Source organism: Crocodylus porosus, unplaced genomic scaffold (assembly GCF_001723895.1).
Source record: "Crocodylus porosus isolate Cpor-Errol unplaced genomic scaffold, CroPor_comp1, whole genome shotgun sequence".
Taxonomy (NCBI): Eukaryota; Metazoa; Chordata; order Crocodylia; family Crocodylidae; genus Crocodylus; species Crocodylus porosus.
This window is the reverse complement of record NW_017728907.1, coordinates 55,454,391-55,476,240: the sequence shown is the minus strand read 5'-3', so window position 1 is coordinate 55,476,240 and position 21,850 is coordinate 55,454,391. Positions and strand designations below refer to the sequence as shown.

The following is a 21,850-nucleotide window of genomic DNA, read 5'->3' as shown; positions in this document are numbered from 1 at the left end:
GGCGCTAGCAGCCCAGCTTCGGCGGCTGCTTCCGGGTGGGCGCGGACGCCGCGGCGGCGGCCCAGGCGAAGCGGCCGGCAATATGGCGGCGCGCAGGGCGGGCAGCGCCTGAGGGAGCCCGGTGCCGGCCCCGAGCCCGAGGCGGAGGCGCGGCCATGGAGAGCGAGGAGGAGCAGCACACCACCACGCTGCTGTGCATGGGCTTCTCGGACGCGGCCGCCATCCGCCGCGCGCTGCGCCTAGCCAAGAACGACATCAACGAGGCGGTGGCGCTGCTCACCAACGAGCGGCCCGGCCTGCACTACGGCGGCTACGAGCCCATGGACAGCGGCCAGGGCCCGCCGGGGCAGCCGGGCGGCCGCGGATCGCCGGCGGGCGGGCAGGGCTCCCGCGGAGACGGCGATGGCGGCGGCGGTGGCGGTGGCGGTGGCGGCTTCGACCCCCCGCCCGCCTACCACGAGGTGGTGGAGCCCGAGGTGAGCACCGGCCCCAGTCCCATCCCGGACGAGGCGGGTAGAGTCGCGTGTAGCAGACGGGTGACCCGGGCAATAAATCGACACCCCCCCCTCCCCTGTTACTAAGCCATTCTCGCGCCCAAAGAGCAGCCTGCTAGGAAATTAGCACTTGGACACATGCGGCAGCTGGATCGCTGTGTCCTGAGGGGCGTGCAGGGAGCTTGGCTCCCGATGCCCCATGGGGAGTGAGCCTGAGCTTGACATACCTGCTCTTCTTGTTCCTTGGCCTTCAAAGCATCAGGCAGCGCCGCCAGATGCAAGAATGATGTGGATCGTTGGGTGGATCCAATATCTCCAAGCATTCGGGTGCAAACGCCTGTAGTCGGGCTGCGGGAGCCATTGGCTGCAATTCGGTTCTCTTCCCTGGTTGAGAACAGGGCTGGTCTGCTTTTCTCCTCGCCCTTCGAAGGACCGGGTGGCACCCCAGGGTGTGGCAACCCCCTGGTTGAGAGTCCGGCTTTCCTCCCTGCACCGCACCCTTCAAAGGATCCAGTAGTTCAGAGCCCGGGTGGATCGACCCTGCCTTCCACCCCTGTGTCTCAGCCAGTATCACTTCTTGTGGGTTTTCTTGTTTTGTTTGGTTTTTTTATTTATTATTTCCCCTGACACGTTGTAACACAAGCATCAGTCGCTGTCAGGGAAGTTGCACAAAGCAAAGCTGGAGTCACCTTTATTATGGGATGAGTCTTAACGCAGTCTTGACCCCTGGTTATCTTTTCTGCTTGGCGTTGGGGGCTAGACCCGATGATCTTCCAAAGCCCCTTTCGGCCTTATGATCTATGAATTGATGAAACATGTTAAGTATGGAGTAAATGAAAACATAAAATACGACAGACTTCTTTTTCTTTTTTTTAAATAATAAAAGCTTTAGTGTTGTTCTCTTCAAACATTGTAACTTTGTGGGTTTTTTAAAACGACATCTTTGTGAGAGGGAGTGAAGGAGTTTGATCCCTTGTGAGCGCGCTGCTCCCAAGTTGTTGCTTTAGCTTTTTCTCTCATTGCCTCTTTGCTCTGCCACCCTTATCAGGCCTTCATTAGCTTGACGTGCAGATCTTTTCATGTTTCCCTCTCTGCTGCTGCTCCTCCTCCTGCTTGCAATGTCTTCTTTGAACTTATCTATAAAGTTGCTACCCTCCCCTCTCAATCTCTTCTCCAAATGCACCTCTGTCATGATGTCTTTAACAAATGAGCCAGCTGATGGTGTCTGCATTGTGGAATAGGTAGGGCTCAAAGCCAGTTATCCCCATATCTTAAAAGCAGGTATGTATATATGTGCGTTTTGTCAATACAGACTGTATGGTAAATGCAGCCTGTATCGTTCATACAATACAGTCTGGCTACATTGCTTGTCTTGAGGTCTGATCCTTCAAAACATATGTAGAGAATTAGTGCTTTTGTTCACAGGCTAGATCCTTAGCTGGTATACTGTAATAATTTACATTAATGGAAGATGTGCACACTATAACTTATGTCAAAATATCTAGAGGTTGGGAGGCTCTGATTGCCTGAACTAGCAATGTTAAGATAGGTAAACCATATCTTTATTTCTGGTTTTTCCCTTTGTTGATGTGGAGATTATGGATGAATATTATAACCCTAGTATCAATGCCACCTACTTTCAGTGGGCTAATTAAGACCACTAAAAGATGTTTTTTTAGTCTTAAAGTTCAGATACAGTTTAAAGAGTTACATGTGTGATACAGTGCTCTTTCAGTGTGACGTTTGAAGAGATACTGCCAGTTGAAAAATTGCTCATGTCTGCATTTCTTAGCCAACTCAGTTAAAATTACTCAAGCTTACTCTGAGACTATTCTTTCTATTTTTTCAGTTGGTGTGTTTCACACTTTACATGTAGTCATCTCCACCGCATCCTTGCTCAGTTGGACAGTTTTCCTGGTCTTACAAAATAAATCTAAGGAAACAAAAACACTTCTGCAAATAGGGAAATATGGCTATCATCTTAGAAATGGCAGAGGCGTTAGGAGTATTTGTAAGCAAGACCTGTTACAAAATTGACTCCAACTTGGTAATAAAATCCACACAGATTTAGAGGTCCTTGTATCCACATATTACAATCAAAGCCTTATTTTCTTCAATGTAAAAGTGACACAAGAAACATTTAGGAAATGAGCTTAGATGTCACCTGTATTTAGCTCGTTGTTGTTTTATATTTGTCAATTTTTGACACCCTTTAAAAAGAACAAATTGGAATCCTTTGCAAGTAGTCCTTTTTTTTTTTATTTTAGTCTTGTACACTTCTACATATACTTGCCTTAAGTGACCTTAGTGGACACAATCTGAAGCAGAACAGCTCAGGAAATATGTTGGGTTAGGGGAGTGGGTTTTTTTCATTCATTTTTTTTAAACTTTATATCCAAGGGTCTAGGCAACTTAGAAATATATTTGCAATGTTCCTGAAACTCAGACTAAATATGCTAGCATTAGTAATAGAAGTGAAATAACATATTCCAAAATGGAATTTTCCAGCTCAGAAAATAAGTAGCCCTTGCAATCTAAGTTGAGACTTCTCCATTAAAATGGTAGTGTAGTGAATTATACTGTTTTGCTTTGTCTGTTTAAGTTTAATCTTTGTAATGCAAACAGTGGTTAGAAGTATCAGTCCTGGTACAGAATACAGACCAGGTTAGTGTTTCACATTTTCAAGAGTTCTTTTGGCTATGTGCAATTCAGACGTCAAGGTTTAAAAGGTATTTATAGCATATCACATGCTTTAGGTAATGGTTATCTTGTAAACAAGTATGATTAGCACTTGCTCATTAATTCATGGGAAACATTGGCCAAAAGCAGTTTTACCTTTTTCCTCTGTTTTGAAAACAATACAACATCTCTGCAGGGATCAAACACTGGCAAAATGTGAGTTTAAAAGATGGCATTGATTCCAGATCAAACTTCATCTCTGCCATCAGGAGCATGGCATTTTGTCAGCCTTGGAGATTATCTCAAGTTCTGGTGTGAAAAGTTAACTTGGCATTCCTGGACTCCCAAAGTAAGCCAACCTGCCATGTAGAATCTAAGTTGCTGTACAAGTTCCTACTAAATCCTTAAATGTTGAAAGAGGATGATGAATGAATATGAATGTATGTCAACTTAGTGCTAAGTCTACATGCATTAGGAAGGCAAGATTGATATTAGAAAGGAAAAAAGCATATGCCTCTAGCATACAGTTGACATGTGCTTCTCTTGGAAAGGAGGAAAAGAAACAAAGGAAGTAGCAGGAAGGCTGAAGAAATCTGCTTATTAAAGATTAGATTTCCTAAATTTGAGCACAAGGATCAATTTTACCAAGCTGCATAGGAAGAATTACTTTTATGTCACAGCATTCAGCATAATATGATATAATTTGAGAGAACATCTCAGTGAAAGATCCCATAACAATTAAGGGAGCCAACTATAAAGTATTTCTTCCAGCATGATTGGCTTTTGTTGAGCATAAGGGGTGTGATAGAAATGTTTCTAAACCAGCGCATCATGCAGCATCATTTACTTCCTACTGATATAACAAACTGAAATGATTGTGCAGAAATTAAAATTTGAAATACGACTTCATAATGGTATTCACTCAGAGGAGACAAGGCAAGGCTGAAAATATGCAGTCAGTATGAGCCTGGAGAGGTGGATTTGCTTAGAGTCCAGGTAAAAACATAGAGGGTTTTTCAGGCAGGGTGGAGAATGCTGAAACTAACCAGTGAACCCACAAATGCTGTATCTGGTAAGCATGATGGATACTGATGTAGTAACAAGCATGCAGGTCACAGTAACTTGTAGAATTATTAAGAGCCTTAACTTTTTTATAATGGCTTCTGACAGTTGTTGCTATGACCTTACTAAGGTGTGACTAAGATTGCATGCCTTCAAGCTATCCCTGACTTGCTTGAAACATGTGCTCTCTTGAATCTGCAAGGTATGAGTTTCTGATCCACTTTCTGGCAGATTTTACAAGGAGAGGGTTACACTGCAGATTTTTCCACAGTTCCTTTCAGAGGTGGTGGTAAGTCCCAAGTGGAACTCATCCTGCCAACATTATTCTCATTCTACTCCAGTGATTCTCAGCTAGGGTGATACTGCACCCTGGGGTGCCTTGAGATCCTTTCAAGGGTGCCACCTAAAGTTAGCACTGTTAGTATCCAAACATGATTCACAGGATTATCCCAGAGATTTCAAATAGCAATTTACAGTGTTAAAACCATTCTGCCCTGTTTGTGGTCTTTCTGAGTTCATTGCAACAGAAGAATTGCTCTAGTATTTTTCTTAGGAAAAAAGAAAAGTGAAAATTGCCATTTTTCCAGGGATGTCTCAAGCCTATCAGGGGGTATCTCAAGTCTGAAAAGGTTTGGAACCACTTTTCCACTCCCTAGAAAAGGGTTTTGTAAAAGAGAGAGATCAGTGGCTGTGGTCAATAATAGTGCTGGAAGCAGTTTTCCACTTGCTTTCCTACATGGAATAATGTGAAGAAAGGGAATGTTTTAAATTCAGTGCTGGGAGTTAGAACATTTCAGATATACTGTGTGGTTTGTGGGCATATTACTTAATCTCTCTGTACTTCAGTCAGCCTGCAGGTAACAATATTTGCCCACTACATTAGAGTGCAGAGAGCATTAATTAAAGTTACTGAAGTGATTTGTGATTCTTGGCTGGAAGGAGCTAATATTAGCTGATCTATTTCTTTCTTTATGGTGTGTGAAAGATCATTCTCCTTGACTAAATAAATGTAGTAAACTTACTGCAGCAATCTGTGAATTTAATGTGGATCACACACCTTGTAAATAGTGACTTGAGCTAGGCAAAAGTTGAGTGTTTCTGGCGTGCTTCTGTAGAAACTTTGCAGTGTGGTTTATCTAAGAATTGGCCTTGTAAAACAATTTATGCAGTTGAGTAAAGCTTTGTGGTGGATGTTGTCACTGAGGCCCTGGCTCAGCGCCACCTGAATATCAGGTGACAGTGTTTTAGTCTTCTAGTTTTCTGCACTGGCATTTTCAAATATCACTGACTCAGGTACAGGATCTCTTTTGAGAGTCTGCTTATTTTGAGCAATTGATTTTGACTATTAAGAAAATGTCTTGACAAATTTCAGTACTTGTGGTGCTTGATGGATCCAGAATGAAGATGCTAGTAACTGGAAGGCAATTGCAAGATTTGAAATATTGGTGGGACTCGGGAGTTAATATTAAGTGCTAGCTCTGTATTTCAGAGGACTTACCTTGTCATGTAATCTGTTCCTTAAAGTAGTTTTCAAATGAAGACAAATGTTTCTAAATAATTAGACTGCCTGAGGACTTGCATTAGGATTATATTTGTAGTGAGCGAAAATGGGAGGTAACTTGTTCATAGATGGGCAGCTTCTCAGCTGGGCAGGAAGTGTCTTTGGTATAACGTTCTCTAGAGACATTTTCTGGTCATCTTCCCAGCCCAGAGTGCTATTTCATGGCAGCTGTTTAATAAGGAAGTGAAGTGCTGAAGGAAAATAGGGATAAAAACAAATTAACTAGTGTTAGGAAGTTAATTCCAGCAGATCACTTGGAATGCTTATGGGTAAGAAACAGTGGCCCTTTGTACAGAGAAGGCAAAGAGGGAAGGAGAGTTATTTGTTCTGTAAACCTTTATCCTGAAAAACATGTATGTGCGTTGAGGCTGCCCTGGCAATAGTTTTCAGAAAGTAAATTTCTGCCATTCTCCGTGAGTCAAATTCAGAGACGTCTCAGCAGTCTACATATAACTTTCTAGAGGTCTCAACTGTAGACCAAATTAGATTCCCTTCTTTCTTACACCCACTTCATCAAAGTGCAAGTTATACTTCCCAGCATCTGAATTTGATCCTTGGAGGTTGAAGAAATCTAGCTGGCATAATTAACAAGCTGTTGAGGTAGAGGGAAGGAGCATTGCTAGAAAAAATCAGCTAAGATAATGGTCTAAGACAAATAAGAATTACTGATTCCTGCTTAAATTTACATTTTATCATAGCTCACTATTGTATAATACAGGCCTGTCAATATATAGACAGGCATACCTATTGCATCAATAATAGCTTGTATTGGTATCCTTTGATGCAATACAGTTATTACCTGTGCATGATTCTCAAAATTAGGGTAATTATCTTGTTTTTATGACTCCAGAATCGTGCATACTAACAGATTGTAACAGCTGACAGAGCTGTTGTGAGGGAGCTTGTCTCTCCCCTTTTAAAGTGGAGAAAATGTATGTTTGTCCTTGAACATCTTTAGACTTGTTTTCGCAGTGATAGTAGAGAACAGTAGACCTGACTTGGAATTCAGTTCCTTGTAAGGAGATTTACTTCTGTTTTTTTTCAGAGAGATCAGAACTAAGCACTTGATTTTTTCACAAATGAGATAGTCTAATGGATGCCATAATACATGCTGAGATGTATTTCTTTTTAAAAGGTCAGTGGCAGCTTTGTTTTACTTCGCTAATTTATTGTGGTCAATCTAATTTAATATCTCATTTAGAATCCTGAAAATCTGTCCCTATTGATCTGTTGTCCTCAGGCTAACTTGTTTCATTGCAGCGCTTTTATGTCAATACCTAGTGACCTGGCTGGAAGAAAGTATTTAGTTTGTACTGATTTTTCTTTGAACTCTGGAAGCCCAGTCATTCATTGTTTGTCCTTTGTATGGCACAGTGTTGAACTGCTACTATAGAATTATAGTTGGTTTTCTGGCAGGGGGGACTGTCTTTGTGTGTGATCACACCAACATGTTCTCAGCATCAACTTGATGATTAGGATCCAGGGTTGTGGCTTTATAAAAGTATACAAATCTGTCTGTTAAATATATCCAGAGGCCTTTTTTTAAACCGTTTTAATCTGGCATATTCTGTGATTCTTTCTTTTTCTCCCATGGCTCACAAATGGCTTTCCAGCACTCTATGCCAGCCGCATGCTACCTAGCTTTATAAAAGCTCCAAACCGTTGGCAACTGATATCATTGTAGCTCCTGTTAGGTTACAGTTGCCACTGAGTGTGAAGGTAATAGTGAAAAATTCAAAATTGCCCTTCCTTAAGCCAGGTGCACAGCTTGTCCTATGAAATCAAGCATGGGCAAATGATAGGTTTGAGTTCCCACTGCCTGTTGGCTGCTATAGCCCATTTAATATCTAAGTATTGTTCTGGGCTCTGAACATCTAGTCAAGTGAGCTGGGGTAAATGCTGAATGGTAACACCACGGCATCACCCTGGAAACCAGGAATTCTGGTTCCAGCAGCATTTTTTTTTTTTTTTAAATAAAATCCTAATTAAAGTTAATTTCTAAACTAGCTTGAAAGCTGAAAGTATTTTCTCTTGCAAGTTATTGGTGTTCTTATTTGTTTAGCTTTCAGTTTTGAGTGATGGACGTAGGCTCATAGTTCTTATTTTTCTATCCTGGGGATAAGAATTATAAGGTATTTTAACAAATAAGAGAGATGCTATTGGTAACCTGTTCTTGTTAGTCTAATGTAAACTCATAGCCAACACCTTACTTTAAACACTTGCACAGAGGGAGTTAGAAGTTTCATGGGGGCAAATTAGTCTGTATAAAGACTCCAAATTAGCCTGAGCTAGGAGGAGCTAGCCATGGCATGCTTATTTTCACACACTCTGAATAGCAACCTTGCTTCCTCAACCTGCTATGACTAATTGCTTCTCATATCCATACTGAAAGCTGTGTTTGTGTAAATTGGTGCATAGCACAATTTCAAACTATAGCTGTTCTGTGGAAATTAAATCAGTCATTCAAAGACTGATGTAATCTGGGCTTCTTTTTAATAACATTTTGGTAGCCAGACATCAATAAAATAAAGCTTTCCTTGCTAACAAGTAAACTCCATGATTCTTGCCTGCAAGCAGCCTTTTCCAGAGATTTAAGATCACTGTTCTCTAGTGTCATCCTGCCTTGCTAAGGCTTAAGATTTTAAAAATAACCTGTTGAACGCTTCCCTTGTATATTATGAAACTGTACAACTAACCTGTACTCGGACAAATAAATAAGCAGAACTTGCTGTAGAGATGTGTTTGTGCTTGCAGTGGATCTCCCAGTTACAGAGTTGCACTGAGGAAGTTCTCCTGTGATGTAGAGTAGGTATTGAAAGTGTAATATTCTGTGCATATCTGTTCCGTTATGTAGAGTAAATTGCATATGATGTAATTTTTGGAGTTTAAAAATAGATGTCAAGCTTGCCATGAGATGCCTGGATAAGATGATTTGGTCTAGTGCTGGGAGCAATCAGGGGAATAGACTCTTTGGGCACATCCCCAAGAGCAGAAACTTGCAGGGACAACTAGCAGCAGGCAGGACACATGTGCTGTTGCTAGTTGTCCCCAGGAAATGCCCCTGTACGCACACGGGAGCATGCCAAGTTGCCCGGATGGGGTAGGGGAGGCTGGGGCCAGCACCTGGGCTGTCCCCAACAGCCTTACCTGGGTCCTGGAGCCTTCCTGGGGCTTCAGTGGCAGCAATCCGGATACACAGAGCATAGCCAGCAACCTGCGCATGGCTCTGGCTGGCAGGTCTCTGGTTTGGGGCAGCATGCACTTTTGTCACATGCTTCATCCCACTTTTTTCTGGGAGAGGTTTTTTGTTTGTTTGTTTTTTTGACCCTGGGGTATCCCAGTGCCAAAATAAACCCAGCACACTGCAGATTAGCATCATGGCAAATACTTGCATGTGCAGTGTGTGTAGTTTGTGGTACCACGCATGGATCTGGATACGCCTTTTGGTTATATTCCCAGATCTGCCATTTGCATGACTTCAAAGAAATGACTTCGTCTGATTGGGCTGATATGCATCAGTTTCTATAAATTAAATAAATACAAATGTTGCAGCTTACCCTATCTGGTAGGCAAAGTGTTTTTGAGAGAGTTGCTTGAAAGCACAATATATGTGCAGAGTTGCAGCTTTAATGGCTAAAAAGCTGTTCAGTGCCTAGCACCACAAGTAATGGATTCTGACCAACAGAAGATATTTCTTTTAAAAATGGATTTTTAAAATGAGGTTTCAAGCAGATGGCAGAATAAACCTGCATGCTAGACAATAGATTCTGCCTTAATCAGAATTCCTCTTGACAAGTAACTAGGGGAAAACAAATGTCAGGTCTTGATTTCAGGATTCATTGTGACACATTCGATGTAATGTCTCAGACAGTGGAGAAATGCTCCCTCGGTTTTTAAAGGTATTCAACATATTGCTTGTAGCTGGCCTTTGATGTGAAGATCCTGGCATCCTGCAAACACTGATGAATTCCACTCTATATTCTGCAGTAGGAAAGTGTCTTGTTGCCATTTTACAGATGAGGAAACCAAAGCTTTAAGAAACTGTGACTAGCGTACTGTCACACAGCATGTCTGTGAAGAGCTGGAAGTAGGGCTTGGGTTCTTGGTTCGTCCTTGTGTACTTCATATAGTCCAGCCATTGTTCTTGAACTGGATTACTGCATGCCCTGTGGTGTGGAATGTGCTGACACCAGTTTGCATCAGTGGAGTAGTTTCTTATTAAGAGCACACTATATTGGCAGGGGAGAAGGGGGTCCATAGTAAATTAGCCCCTCCACGGTAACTTTCCTGTGTTTGCTCTTGCCATATGCAAAAGGAAAACTCATTCACGGTAGCTGCTTCTCTTTTCCTTGAGGAGAGATGATCTTGAGCTGGCTTTCGTTCCCTGAGACGGTGCATGTTGAGCTGTAACTACCCACCTTTTTCTTACCAAGTGGCAATTTGTGTGTCCATGTCCTCTGAAACAGCAAAATTAAGGTCTGCTTATTTGCCCTAATGTTCCCTTCATTTAGCAAAACTCACACCCTAAGGATAAATAGTCCAGCTGTTGGTTGACTTCTTGGTATCCTCTCCAGGCCCTCAAATATTCTGGTTTCATCTTGCTCATTGAAAGAAATGTGAGGTAGTACAGTTTCTATTTTATAAATTTTATTAAAAATCTTACAGTGAAATGAAACAAAGAAGCATATAATAGAAGTATGAAGGAATTTAAAGAAGGTAACTATAGATTTGCAATAAATCAACTAGAAAATAGTATGCCAGAGTCTGATGTAACTTGTAATTTTGAGTCGAGTACTGAAAACAACTTTTTCAAAGGTCTGAACCATGACCTCAGAGCCAATTAGGGCTTCCTTTTTAGGCTTCAGTTCTTATGTAATGGCTAACCTTTCCTCCACTTCCGTCTCCCTCAACAGGTTTTATAATACAGACTTCAAAAGCACATTCTTGAAAAGCAGAAGCGTAACAATTCTTGCTTTCAGAAGTCAGCAATGACTTTCTCCAGGTCTGAGCACTGTCAAAAACACAGCATGCTTACATAGTGCCTTAAAGATTCATTAAAAGCTGTTTAAACCTGGAGAACTATTTCTTTTCTAGTGGAAATAGTGGTATTTTGAATGCCTGTGCGTGCACACACGTATGCATATCCGCACAACTCTACTTCCACACTTCAAAACTAAGGTTAATAAAATGGCTAACAACAATAAGATGGAATTCTAAAAAAGGAAAAATAAGATACTAGCATGGCCTGAAATCATGAGTGAGTCAGCCCCCACAGTGTTGTGAGCACTTAGCGTAAGAACTGAGAGTGTAGGCAGGCAAAGAGCCAGAGGGTGGAGAAATCCTGGGAACAGAGCCCTTGCTAATGGACACTTGGCCGCATGAGTAGAAATGGTCAGTGGCTGGATGATTCTGAAATGACCTGTAAACTCAACAGCTGAGGTGGCTTTAGCTTACTCTCAGTTCATAAGGTGTATGAATTTTGTTTGCTTGGCTTAGGAGTTTCTCTCTTCAAGGTCTTCAGCATGTCAAGTGCAAGGACGTTACTGTTGCTGTATGGCTCAGGTTTGAATTTGCTCATCACTCTAGAAAAGTTTTGCTTCCTTTACCAATGTATAAAATGTTTTATTGGAGAATCATCCGTATCAAACTTCCTGACTCATAATATCAGTACTACAGATTGCAGTACAGTGGAGAGGTACCCAAAAGGCACTGGATGCTGTTTGTCTGCAGAAGCACGGAGGTCGGTGTAGGCCAACTCACCCGCAGCAGGTTCTGCCATGCTTCTGATATCTACTGGAACAGGCATCTCTACGCTACCTTATATACTAGACTGTAGAAATACCCTCAGACACATTGTGTTGCCAGTTTATGGAAATTACACTAGAAATCCGTATAAAAATACCTGCTAAGAAAAAGCTTAATGTAACAATACACATAGCTCCAGTATTTAAAATAAATTCAGCTTTAAATGTTTCATTATCTCCACTGTCTCAATCCTTAAAACAGGAAAATGTTCTTGTTAAAAACAGTTTCAGTAACTTTCTTGTATTACAACCGTACTCTGGTTTGTTTTAGATCTGAAATCCTGAATCTTGAAACAGAAGTTACTGTAAAGGTCTCTAAGATGAAAGTATAAGACTGCCTGCATATCCTCTGTGATTGGGGAGTTAATCTTGAACCCCTACTGCTGTTATCTTAGTGCAATGATCATTAGGGATCCCTTCAAAAGTACAGAGTCCTCATCATTTTGCTTTACTCAGCATTTAAAAATATCGGTCCTGGAAACACTAGCTGTATGTAAAGTTCATCAAGAGAGCGACCATTCTTGTCCTGATCTGTACATGTCTCCAAAAGCATGTTGAAGATTTTCTTAATCCTATTGTAACAGAATTAGACCATTGTTTGAAGCAAAGGGATCAGTGTTATGTTCCTGTGTCTCTGAGTGGCTGCATGGTGTTTCTGGAGTGCAGTTTATTTTGCCTTGTGAATTGCTGTGTTTCTGTACAAGTCTTTTCACCTTAACCTTGACCTGCTGCCCTAGAATTGACAGTATCAGTTCTGAGCCTCTCCACTACGTGCTGCAAATTGTGGTGAACTCTTTCCAGCTGTGACTGTTTTAACAGGCACAAATGACAAGAGTGAGCTCCTAAACACACATTTGTTGCTGATTCAGTTTGAAATGATGTGAAAGCTTGCCTAGTGCCTTTCTACAGGATACCTAGCTCTCTCATCTGCTGTTTTTAAGCCTTTGCTTTTCTAGAGCATTTTTTATCATTCATTTTATTAGAAGTTGAACAATGAACAGCTTAAATTGGTGTAGAAGGCTCATGGGAATAGCAGCAATACTTTTCAGGAGAAAATAATTACTCATTTTAGGTGTGTTGTAAGACACAAGGTTAAATCTATCGTAAGGTGAATCACTTGAATCTCTCTTGAACGCAGCATCTGAAATGTTTCAGTATTATGGAATGGAAATTGAGTTAGACTTCTAAACAGTCTGCACTTACAGAAGACTGCAATAAGTTTAACATCAATTGCAGAGATGCTTTTGTGCCTTGTAATCCACAGTTATAATTAAGCTGATATCTTCTAAGGCATGGTTTTAGCAGCAGAAAAGAGTCATGCATTCAAGGATGGTTTGCCTTTTTGAATTGGAAATATACTGAGGATGCACTCCCCCTTTCTCAAAGAATGGAATAGGTTATAAAAGCAGCTTTACCAATACCCCACCTACCATCCCTATCACCTTGTCCATAAGGCTTGGATTTGGCCTGCAGCATGGGGGAAGTGAGGGATCAATGACGCAGGGATGAGTGCACAAGCCCTGGAGACCAATTTTAAAGGGGCCCCATGCTGTGTTCCCAGGATACCTGCTACTTATCCAGCCCTCTGCTCTGGGCTGAGGGCTGCTTACTTATTTTTCCCTTGCTGCTGAATCCATCAGTTCTGCTGGGTCACATTTATCAGTGACATGCAGTAAGAAAGCAGAGGTTGCATGGGAGGGGATATATAATAGTAGCTACTCAACACAGCTAAGCGGTAGGAGGGGATCGGTGGCGACACGCTGCGGGGGGTGACCATAAAAGGTTGCTGCTCTTAGGGGAAGGAAGCATAAAAGACAGTACATCTGAAATGTAGTAAAGCAGTGCAGCCAAGCCAACACACTGCAAACTGGTACCAGTTGTGAATTAATGCATGTAAAATGGCCCTCTATCCAGTAAAAAAATGAAGAGACCCCAGCTCATGCCACATAAACCAGCTACTAACTAAAATGTCTTTTTCATTCATTACAGCCTCAGTTCAATATGGTTGTTACTTTGGTGTCAAATATATGCATCCTGTGACCGGAGTCTTTGCCTCTTGTTGGACTAATAATCATCCCCTTAATAGTAGAGGGGAGAGTCTAATTTTACCAGCTTTTCCAGTCTACATGGAATGAAATCTCTTAATCTGTTTCCTAGTGGGTACGTGTTCATGCTAAACAAGTAAATCGTTGGTTAAACTTGACACCAGTTTTGCATCCCATTGGTAGCTTTGGAAGAGGCCAACTATTAAATCGATTTGGTAATCTGAATGTTGCTGTGCATGTTGGAGGATGCATGTCATCAGTTTATGCCTTTCATCAGGATTAAATTTATGTAGACTTTCTAACACCTCTTACCCAAGAACTGGAGATTGTAAATGTGTGTTTTAGTTGCTAGACAAAGATTACATAAGGATACATCCACTGTGCCAGATCAGGCTACAGCACGGCAGCTATCAGTATCCAAAGCTTCAAAGAAGGCACAAAATTGCCTCGGTTTTTTGTTGTTGTTGTTGTTGTTGTTGTTGTTGTTGTTGTTAGCTCTGCAAAGCAAAGTTGGATGTAGTGGGGGAGGTGGCATTACTTCCAGACTGTTGACAGGTTTATTCCCTGAATCACAGGGCTTGTTTACTCTGGAGTCTCTAACTGCAAATATTAATATCAATCCCGTTCTGCTTGGCTTTGACCACTGGGGCTCAGTGTGTGCTGTAGGTCAGCTGTGTACAAGTTGAGTCTGTTTCTAAACTAACTGCTTTTGAATGGCTGTTATAATTGATGCAGAATGATTATTTTTAATGTAGTGGGTCAGACCCTTCAAATAGTGAATGCAGCGGGAAGACTGGGAGCTCATTGATTTGCTTAAATGGATTTTATTCTTTGCTTAGCACTTCCTCCTGGGTTCAGTTGCTTTCTTTTGATTTATTCTTTTCTTTTTACTCCTTTCACTTCCCTGACACTGTGTTTCTTACACTTGAATATACTTCCTGCTTGTCCTTCCTCCCTACGTGTTCTTGGCTTCTGTCCTTAGTGAGGTCTTGTTGCTATCACTGCACTTCTGTTTTCATCTCTCTCTCTGACAGTTATTACCAATTGCTGCCAAATGTGATCCAAACATTCTGTCCTTTTTCCTTTTAAAAGAAGTTTTGTGTGCTCTTTTAATGTCAGAGGGAAAGACTTCCTCCATGTAAACCCTGTTACTCATTGGGTGACCAAGCACCCATGTGAGGTTGGAAATGAAATGAAAGAGAAAAAATGGATAACTTGTCTCTCCAGCCTCTTATTTCATCTGGCACCATTTACACAGTTACCTCATATGGCATTTAACAAAGGGTGTCAGGCTAATTTTGTGTTCTCTGTACAGGAGGAATAATTGCCATTCAGTGGCATTTACAAGGACATGGCTAAAGCTAAGCTTCGGGCTGCTTCTTGTCCTGAGCAGGAGGGAGACAGAGAAATACAATACTTTCTGCCGATTCATTTAGACTGCAAAAATACCCTATATTTCTTGTTGGACAGCCATTTGAAACTTAACTTTCTTTGAATAAATCACTGCATTAAATAATTAATTAGCTTGTACTTGAGACTGATTTTATTTATGAAATGGTTGGATGAGAAAATCATGCTTCTGAATTGCATCAAAATAATAGTTTCTTGCCCAGTCAGATGTTTTGCAGGGAATATTTAGTAGAGAATTACTGAAAAGAAATTTGAAAATTCTTGATAGATCAGGGTACTTCATGTCAAAATAATGTTACCTTTATGCATAATCTGCGGTGATTTTGTTTCACAGTCTGTTGTTAAAAGGGTACAGTATGTTTTGTATGACAGTATTAGTTTTCACACTTTGTAGGATTGTTTGCACGGATTGTGAGGCTAAATGTAAATATTTTGCATGTGTGAAGGATGGTCTTGGGGTGTACCTGTGGAAGCTCACATTGTTGCATATTATTTAAATCAAGATGAACCAACTTCGGAGCTCAAGAATTATGGGACATGGCCCCAAAACTGAGACTAGTTTAAAAACATTTTCATTTGCCTTCTGATATTTTCAAAGTCCTAGGGTTTCTGTTTGCAGGCTCTTTGCAAATGCAAGTACAGAAGTTTGTCAATTTAGGTGAGTTTTCAGGAACTGGTCAGTTAAGGAAATGAATGGATATCATAGAATCAATGAGAAAATTGATAGCTGGCAATCCTAGAAGACAAAGTCTTGTAAATATATATTTAAATATGTGAACTACAAGAAAGTGTCCAGCAAAGTGCAATCCCTGTATCTGGGTGTTTGATAGAAGTTTCAAATTCTTCTGTCAAAAAGGGACACAACATCAATTAAAGTTGGTGTTGTACATGCTTAATATGATAGGAGAAAACTATGGTCTTCTTTAAAGGAGCTGACTAATCGTTAGGAGCATCTGAAAATGATTCTGTATTTGAACCTCTTTTCATTCGCAGAAAAATGATGAAAATGGGAATTGCCCTGAAGAGGGTATTGAGTTTCCTACAACCAATTTGTATGAACTGGAGAGCAGAGTTTTAACAGATCACTGGTCCATACCTTACAAGCGTGAAGAATCACTAGGCAAGTGCCTAATTGCATCTACTTGCCTAGCAAGGCTTGGTAAGTTCAGTTTCTCTTTCTTCTCCCCTTCCCCCCCAAAAATGTGGCCCTGAGGTATGTTTAGGAAGCTCAGTAGATATGCATGAAGAGAATATACTTGGGCATTTTCAGTTTTCATGTTAATTTAGCACTTTGCCTGGAGTCATACATGTATATTTCTGATAAAGTAGCTAACTTTTTCTGTTTTCTTATCATATTAGTGCTGCAAAGAGGGTTTTAAGTTTTGTTTGCTTCGGTGTCCGTCAAAGAATAGAATAAACACAGGAGACACTCGCCGTTCGCAGGGGATACGTTCTCATATCCCCCACGAATGGCAAAATCCACGAATAAGGCACTGCATTCATAAACTGAAATAACTTCTCTGGAATTACTCTTGTATCCTTATATTACTCAATGTAACCAGAATTGACTGTTTTTTGTTTTTGCTTTTGTTTGTTTTAAATACATTAAATTGATTTTGCTCTTTATTGATCATGCAATACTCAGCTTGTATAACCAGTTATTTTGTCTGAGTATCCTAATGGAAATACATTGTTGCTGTGTCATGTACTTGGACTTGATTCTTCCCTGTTCAGTCAAGTGTCCAGGGCAGTGTGTGCCGTGGAGGCAACATGCCTGATTCCTGGGTTAAAAAAGTTTAAGCCTGTCTTCCATTATAGTCTCTATCAGGCTAAGAAGGAAGTTATGCTGGTCGCAAAGGTATAAAATGTTATAGCAGGCAAAAAAATAAAAAACATGGGTCTGTGTGCAGGTTCATTCTTGGCTGAATCTGGAAGGCAGAAAAATATTGTGTTATTTGTATAAATCATACTTTCTGTTGACAGGAAAACTTAGTGCCAACATATTGTTGATGTTGCATTCAAAATAAAGTTGTACAAGTCAGAATTGTTGGAAACTAAGCCACCTCTGGTTTGGAGAAGGCCTGAGATCATGTTTTTTTGACCCCTGTTCCTTGAAAATTGTAGCACAGATTATATATAAAGCCCAATAGAGTGTTTGTTGCTCCGACCAGACCAGCTGGAGGTTATCATGAGATTTATACCTTCTTTCCTTTTTTAAAAGGCCTTTCTGATTCAGATGAGAATTGCAAGAGATTTATGGACAGGTGTATGCCTGAAGCATTTAAAAAGGTAAGGAAGAAAATGCACAAATCCAGTTTCCATGGTCAGGAGTCCATTCGTGAAACACATGCTGCGTTCCGTTCTGTTCAATGTTATTGTAACTAGGAACCATATAACTACAGGCAACCCCTGCTTAACGCTCTTAATTGGTTCCGGAAAAACCAAGCATTAAGTGGAAGCGCACTAAGCGAAACCCATTTCCCCATAGGAATTAATGTAAATAGAGATGATTACTTACCACCACTTCTTGTTGCAGCTTCTCAGCACTCCACCTCTTCCCACCCCTCTGCCTGCCTGCTGGCCGCACCAGCCCCACACTTCTGCAGCTCCACCCTGGGCTCCCACTGGCCCCACGTACCAGCCCCACACTTGTGCCACTCCACCCTGGGCCCCTGCCGGCCCCGGGCATTGTCAGAAGCCCTGCATTCATGCCTCCCGCCACTCGCCACTTCTCCCCATCCCCCCTGTCCACCAGCCGCTCCAGCACTGTGCGCCAGCCCGGGCCCCCACTTCTGCTGCCCCGCTCTGGGCCCCTGCCAGCCCTGGCCCTGCGGCACCAGTGCAAGCCCCACGCACATTTCTGCCTGCCCACTCACTGCCGCTTCTCGCCTCCACTGCTGCTTTGCTGAGCGCTATAACAAAATTGGCTCAGCACAAAGCGAAATCAGGTATTAATTTTAAATGAGCGCTATAGCAAAATAGCGTTAAGTGAAACTGCATTAAGCAGGGGTTGCCTGTATTTAAATATAAATCTAGTCATTTGTCACAATTTTATGCATGCGCACACTTTCTCTTTTCTGTGTATTGTTTCACTGACATCAGTGGTTCTTCAGGGGCCGGAATGGGGCGGGCACTAAACCACATGATTGACAGCCCAGTGGTTGCAAGTTTGAGGCCATAGCAGAAGCGCTCACAGCGCAGCCTGTCAGAGTCCACTGAATCTGTGAATCCTGCTCAATACCTTGTCACAAGGACACAAAAAGGACAGTGGTTCCTCCATATTGGACATAGGGGTCTGCCTCCTCAGTAGTGCATGTTCTTTACTTTCTAAAGAAAGCTGTATAAAGAGGTGATGTATTAAACCTTGGCTGGGATGATTTGGTATGGGATGGTCCTGCTTTGAGCATGGAGTTGGACTAAAATCTAGGGTTTTCAACCTTTCTCTTAACAAGCGTACCCCTTCTGGTGGAAGCAGCCAGATGCGCGGGGGGGGGGGGTCGCATGCAGTGGAGAGAGAGGGCCTCACACGTGGGTGCCACCGCCCCATGGTGCCACCTACCACCACGTGCCATTGCACCTGCTTTGTACAGCAAAGGCAGTGACGCAGGGTGATGGATGGCAATGGCAGCCGCTACATGTGAGCCCCCCTGCCCCATGTCTGTCTGGAGAGGGGTGCCGCTGCCCTGCCGCCGCCTCCTCCCCCCACCCTGCTTCATCCTTGTCTGCCCCTGGGTACCCCCCATCACTTTTCCAAGTACCCCTAGGGGTACATGTACCCACGGTTGACAACCCCTGGACTAGATCAATGTTTCCCAATTGGTGTGCTGTGGCACGATGATGTGCCATCAAAAATAAACAGGTGTGCCCTGGAATTTTGACACGGCAATGAGCTAAAAGGGGCTTATAAGTATGGAGATAGGAAATGCCTTAACAGGTGTGCCACAGAAAATGTTTATTAATGGAAGTGTGCCATGGGCTGGAAAAGGTTGGGTAACACTGGACTAGAATGACCTCTTAAGGTTCCTTCTAACCCTGATTTTATGATTTTATGATTATAGCCATCAAATTAATCTAACTTTTTGGCTAGCTTATTCTAAGAGTAAGTGAAGAACAGTACATCCAATATCTTAATGTTAGCCAAGCATTTTGGAATAAAATCACTGGGGGAACGCTTATCTTCCACGTAAACCATGCCATGAGTAAACTAGGAAAGAAAAAGTGTGTGTATTGAAATCCAAGTTAGTCTCTGCTAAAACCTGTTGGTATTAGGGGTGTGCACCAATAGAGATTTTTAGACCCGATAGTGATAGCCAATATTTAAGGATGCATATTGGCTGATCCGATTTCCAGTACACCTGCCTCTAGCTGGTAAGTCCAGTGTGGTGGGGGGGCAGATCAGTGCCCTCACCCTTGCAGTGAGGGAGGGGTCAGGGGCATGTGACCCCCAGATCTACAAGGAGTGGGCTGCAGAGGGGGCTGAGCTCAGAGCAGGTGCTGGCAGTGCTAGGAGGATGCATCCATCCCAAATTTCACTGCCAGTCTGTTCCCAGCACTGCCACCGCCAACTGCCTGGTGCAGCCCCAGCTCTTCCCAGTGCATACGTGGAGGCAAGGCGTTGAGCCAGGACTGGGCCAGGTGGCTGGTGGCAGCGCTGGGGGTGGAGCAGTGGTGAAATATGGGGTGGATGCAGCATCCTACCAGCACCGCCACCACCCACTCCAAGCCCAGCCCCTGCCCAGAACAGCCTCATGCAGCCCTAGCTGCAGCCTGCCCCACCCCTTGTAAATCCAGGGGGGGCACGCCCATCTCCCCCGTGCCCTCCCAGCACCTGCCCCTACCCCTACCCCCTCGCCGCAGGATGTCGATCTGCTCCCTCTCCCCTTCCATCACACTGGCCTTACCAGCTGGAGGCAGCTCTCCATGCTTCCAGCTCTGCTCCTCGCTGCCTGAGTGCTGTGTTTTGGCTGTGCGCAGCACAGGCATTTATCAGCCAAATCATTGGCCCCATTGGGCCAATATCCAATACAACCTGTTTTCTTTATATTGGTACCAATCCGATATCAGACCGATGTACTGGTGCACCTCTAGTTGGTAGTTTTAAAAACGTTGCTTTTTCTGCCATGTTACTACAAAATGAACTCTAAGCTAATATTTGTGCAAGGGTCAACTACTCCTAAATAGCATCTAAAAGTAAGTGTTATCCTGAAAATTTATGATCTGACAGAGTTTGAATTGCTTGTTACTCTTATTTTGGATGTTGTGGTCAAGTTACAAATTAATTTTCTGTTTTTTTGGTAGCTCCTGACGTCAAGTGCTGTTCATAAATGGGGTACTGAAATCCATGAGGGAATCTACAATATGCTGATGCTACTAGTTGATTTGGTTGCAGAAAGAGTTAAACAGGATCCAATTCCTGTTGGGCTTCTGGGTGTGCTTACAATGGTATTTATCTATATGTTTTCTTGTAATGACAGTATAATAAATTCATGGTACCTTTCGACTTGCCTGGAAAAATAATGGGTGATACAGGAGTAAATAATATTCATTAGATATATCCCTAGTTCATAAACAAACATCCTTAAAATGTGGAAATCTCTAGAAATCCATTGTGTACTCACGTGCATATATAGGCCTCAGGAATGTGTGACTTCTAATACTACTGCTACTTGTCACCATTTAAATTGTAGTTTAATTATCTATAAACTGTGGTAAGATGTTTGCCTGCCTTGGTTTGTGAGTGTCTAATTTGAGATAACAGAGACACCTGCATTTTACATAGTGAGTGCTTGGCATTTCTGGAGATCCAGCCCATTTCAAGGAATCTAAAGTTCAACAGTTAACTCATTAGCTAATTTTTGAAATCTTATGTTGTATTATTGGCTCTAAAAAGACAACATTGTTAAAGAATGAGCAGGGGTTTGGGGAGCAGGGTTTCCTGTCTGGTGATCCTAGCTCTGACACTATTACAGCTATTTTCAAATTGCTCTCGAGTCTGTCCTCAACCATTAAAGTAGAGACAAATATAACTGCCTCACCTGGATGTTTAAAATTGTTTGTATGGCACTCTGAGATACCTCTGTGTCCAGTCCAGTCTAATTAACAGTGGTATGGATGGTCTAGCTATGGATGGTCTAGCTAAATGTTTACCTTTTCACTTGAAATACTTAACTGTCAACAGGAACTATGTCCCTTAAGTTAAATATTACTAAGACGGTTTATTCTTGAGGGCCATTCACTGTGCTTGGCTTTTTTCCCCCAGGCATTTAATCCTGACAATGAGTATCATTTCAAGAATCGAATGAAGGTGTGCCAGAGGAATTGGGCAGAAGTCTTTGGGGAAGGCAATATGCATGCTGTCTCGCCCGTATCTACTTTCCAGAAGGTGAGTGCATTTACATTTTTAAATCCCTCTTACAGAACAAACTTCCTTCAAAGCTGAACAGTACAAAGGTTCTACTATAATTGTTAATCCAAAGCAAGATGAAGTTAATCTTCAAGTAACCTCAGTGGGTGGGTTTTAAATACAAAAACTGGCTTGTTTAGAAAATCATTAAATGTTTTACCAGTGCTAAGTTTTCGTCAGTGGGACCTGACTCTGGAATTGGTGTCCTTTACCACCCCCCCACCCCCCCAAAACCATTGCTACAACCATACCTAGTAGATCAGTTGCAATTAAAAGATCATCCTTATTTCCTTATTTGTACAGTGTGAAATGACCAAGTTCTGGGCAAGACCAAATATATGAGTATCCACATTACAAAACACCATCTTAATTGACCATCTTGTTAGCAGTCT

At 42.1% G+C, this 21,850-nt stretch overlaps 1 protein-coding gene across 1 annotated transcript in view; it reads left to right on the top strand.

Annotated features, from left to right (window-relative positions):
- Positions 1 to 79: 79 nt before the first annotated feature.
- Positions 80 to 21,850, top strand: part of USP24 (ubiquitin specific peptidase 24) — an 89,420-nt gene continuing 67,649 nt past the window's right edge. The window contains exons 1-5 of the mRNA XM_019531490.1: positions 80 to 476; positions 16,049 to 16,214; positions 17,277 to 17,344; positions 20,354 to 20,497; positions 21,315 to 21,437. Coding sequence (XP_019387035.1) covers positions 156 to 476; positions 16,049 to 16,214; positions 17,277 to 17,344; positions 20,354 to 20,497; positions 21,315 to 21,437 — 822 coding nt within the window. The 5' untranslated portion in view covers positions 80 to 155. The remainder of the gene's footprint in view (positions 477 to 16,048; positions 16,215 to 17,276; positions 17,345 to 20,353; positions 20,498 to 21,314; positions 21,438 to 21,850) is intronic.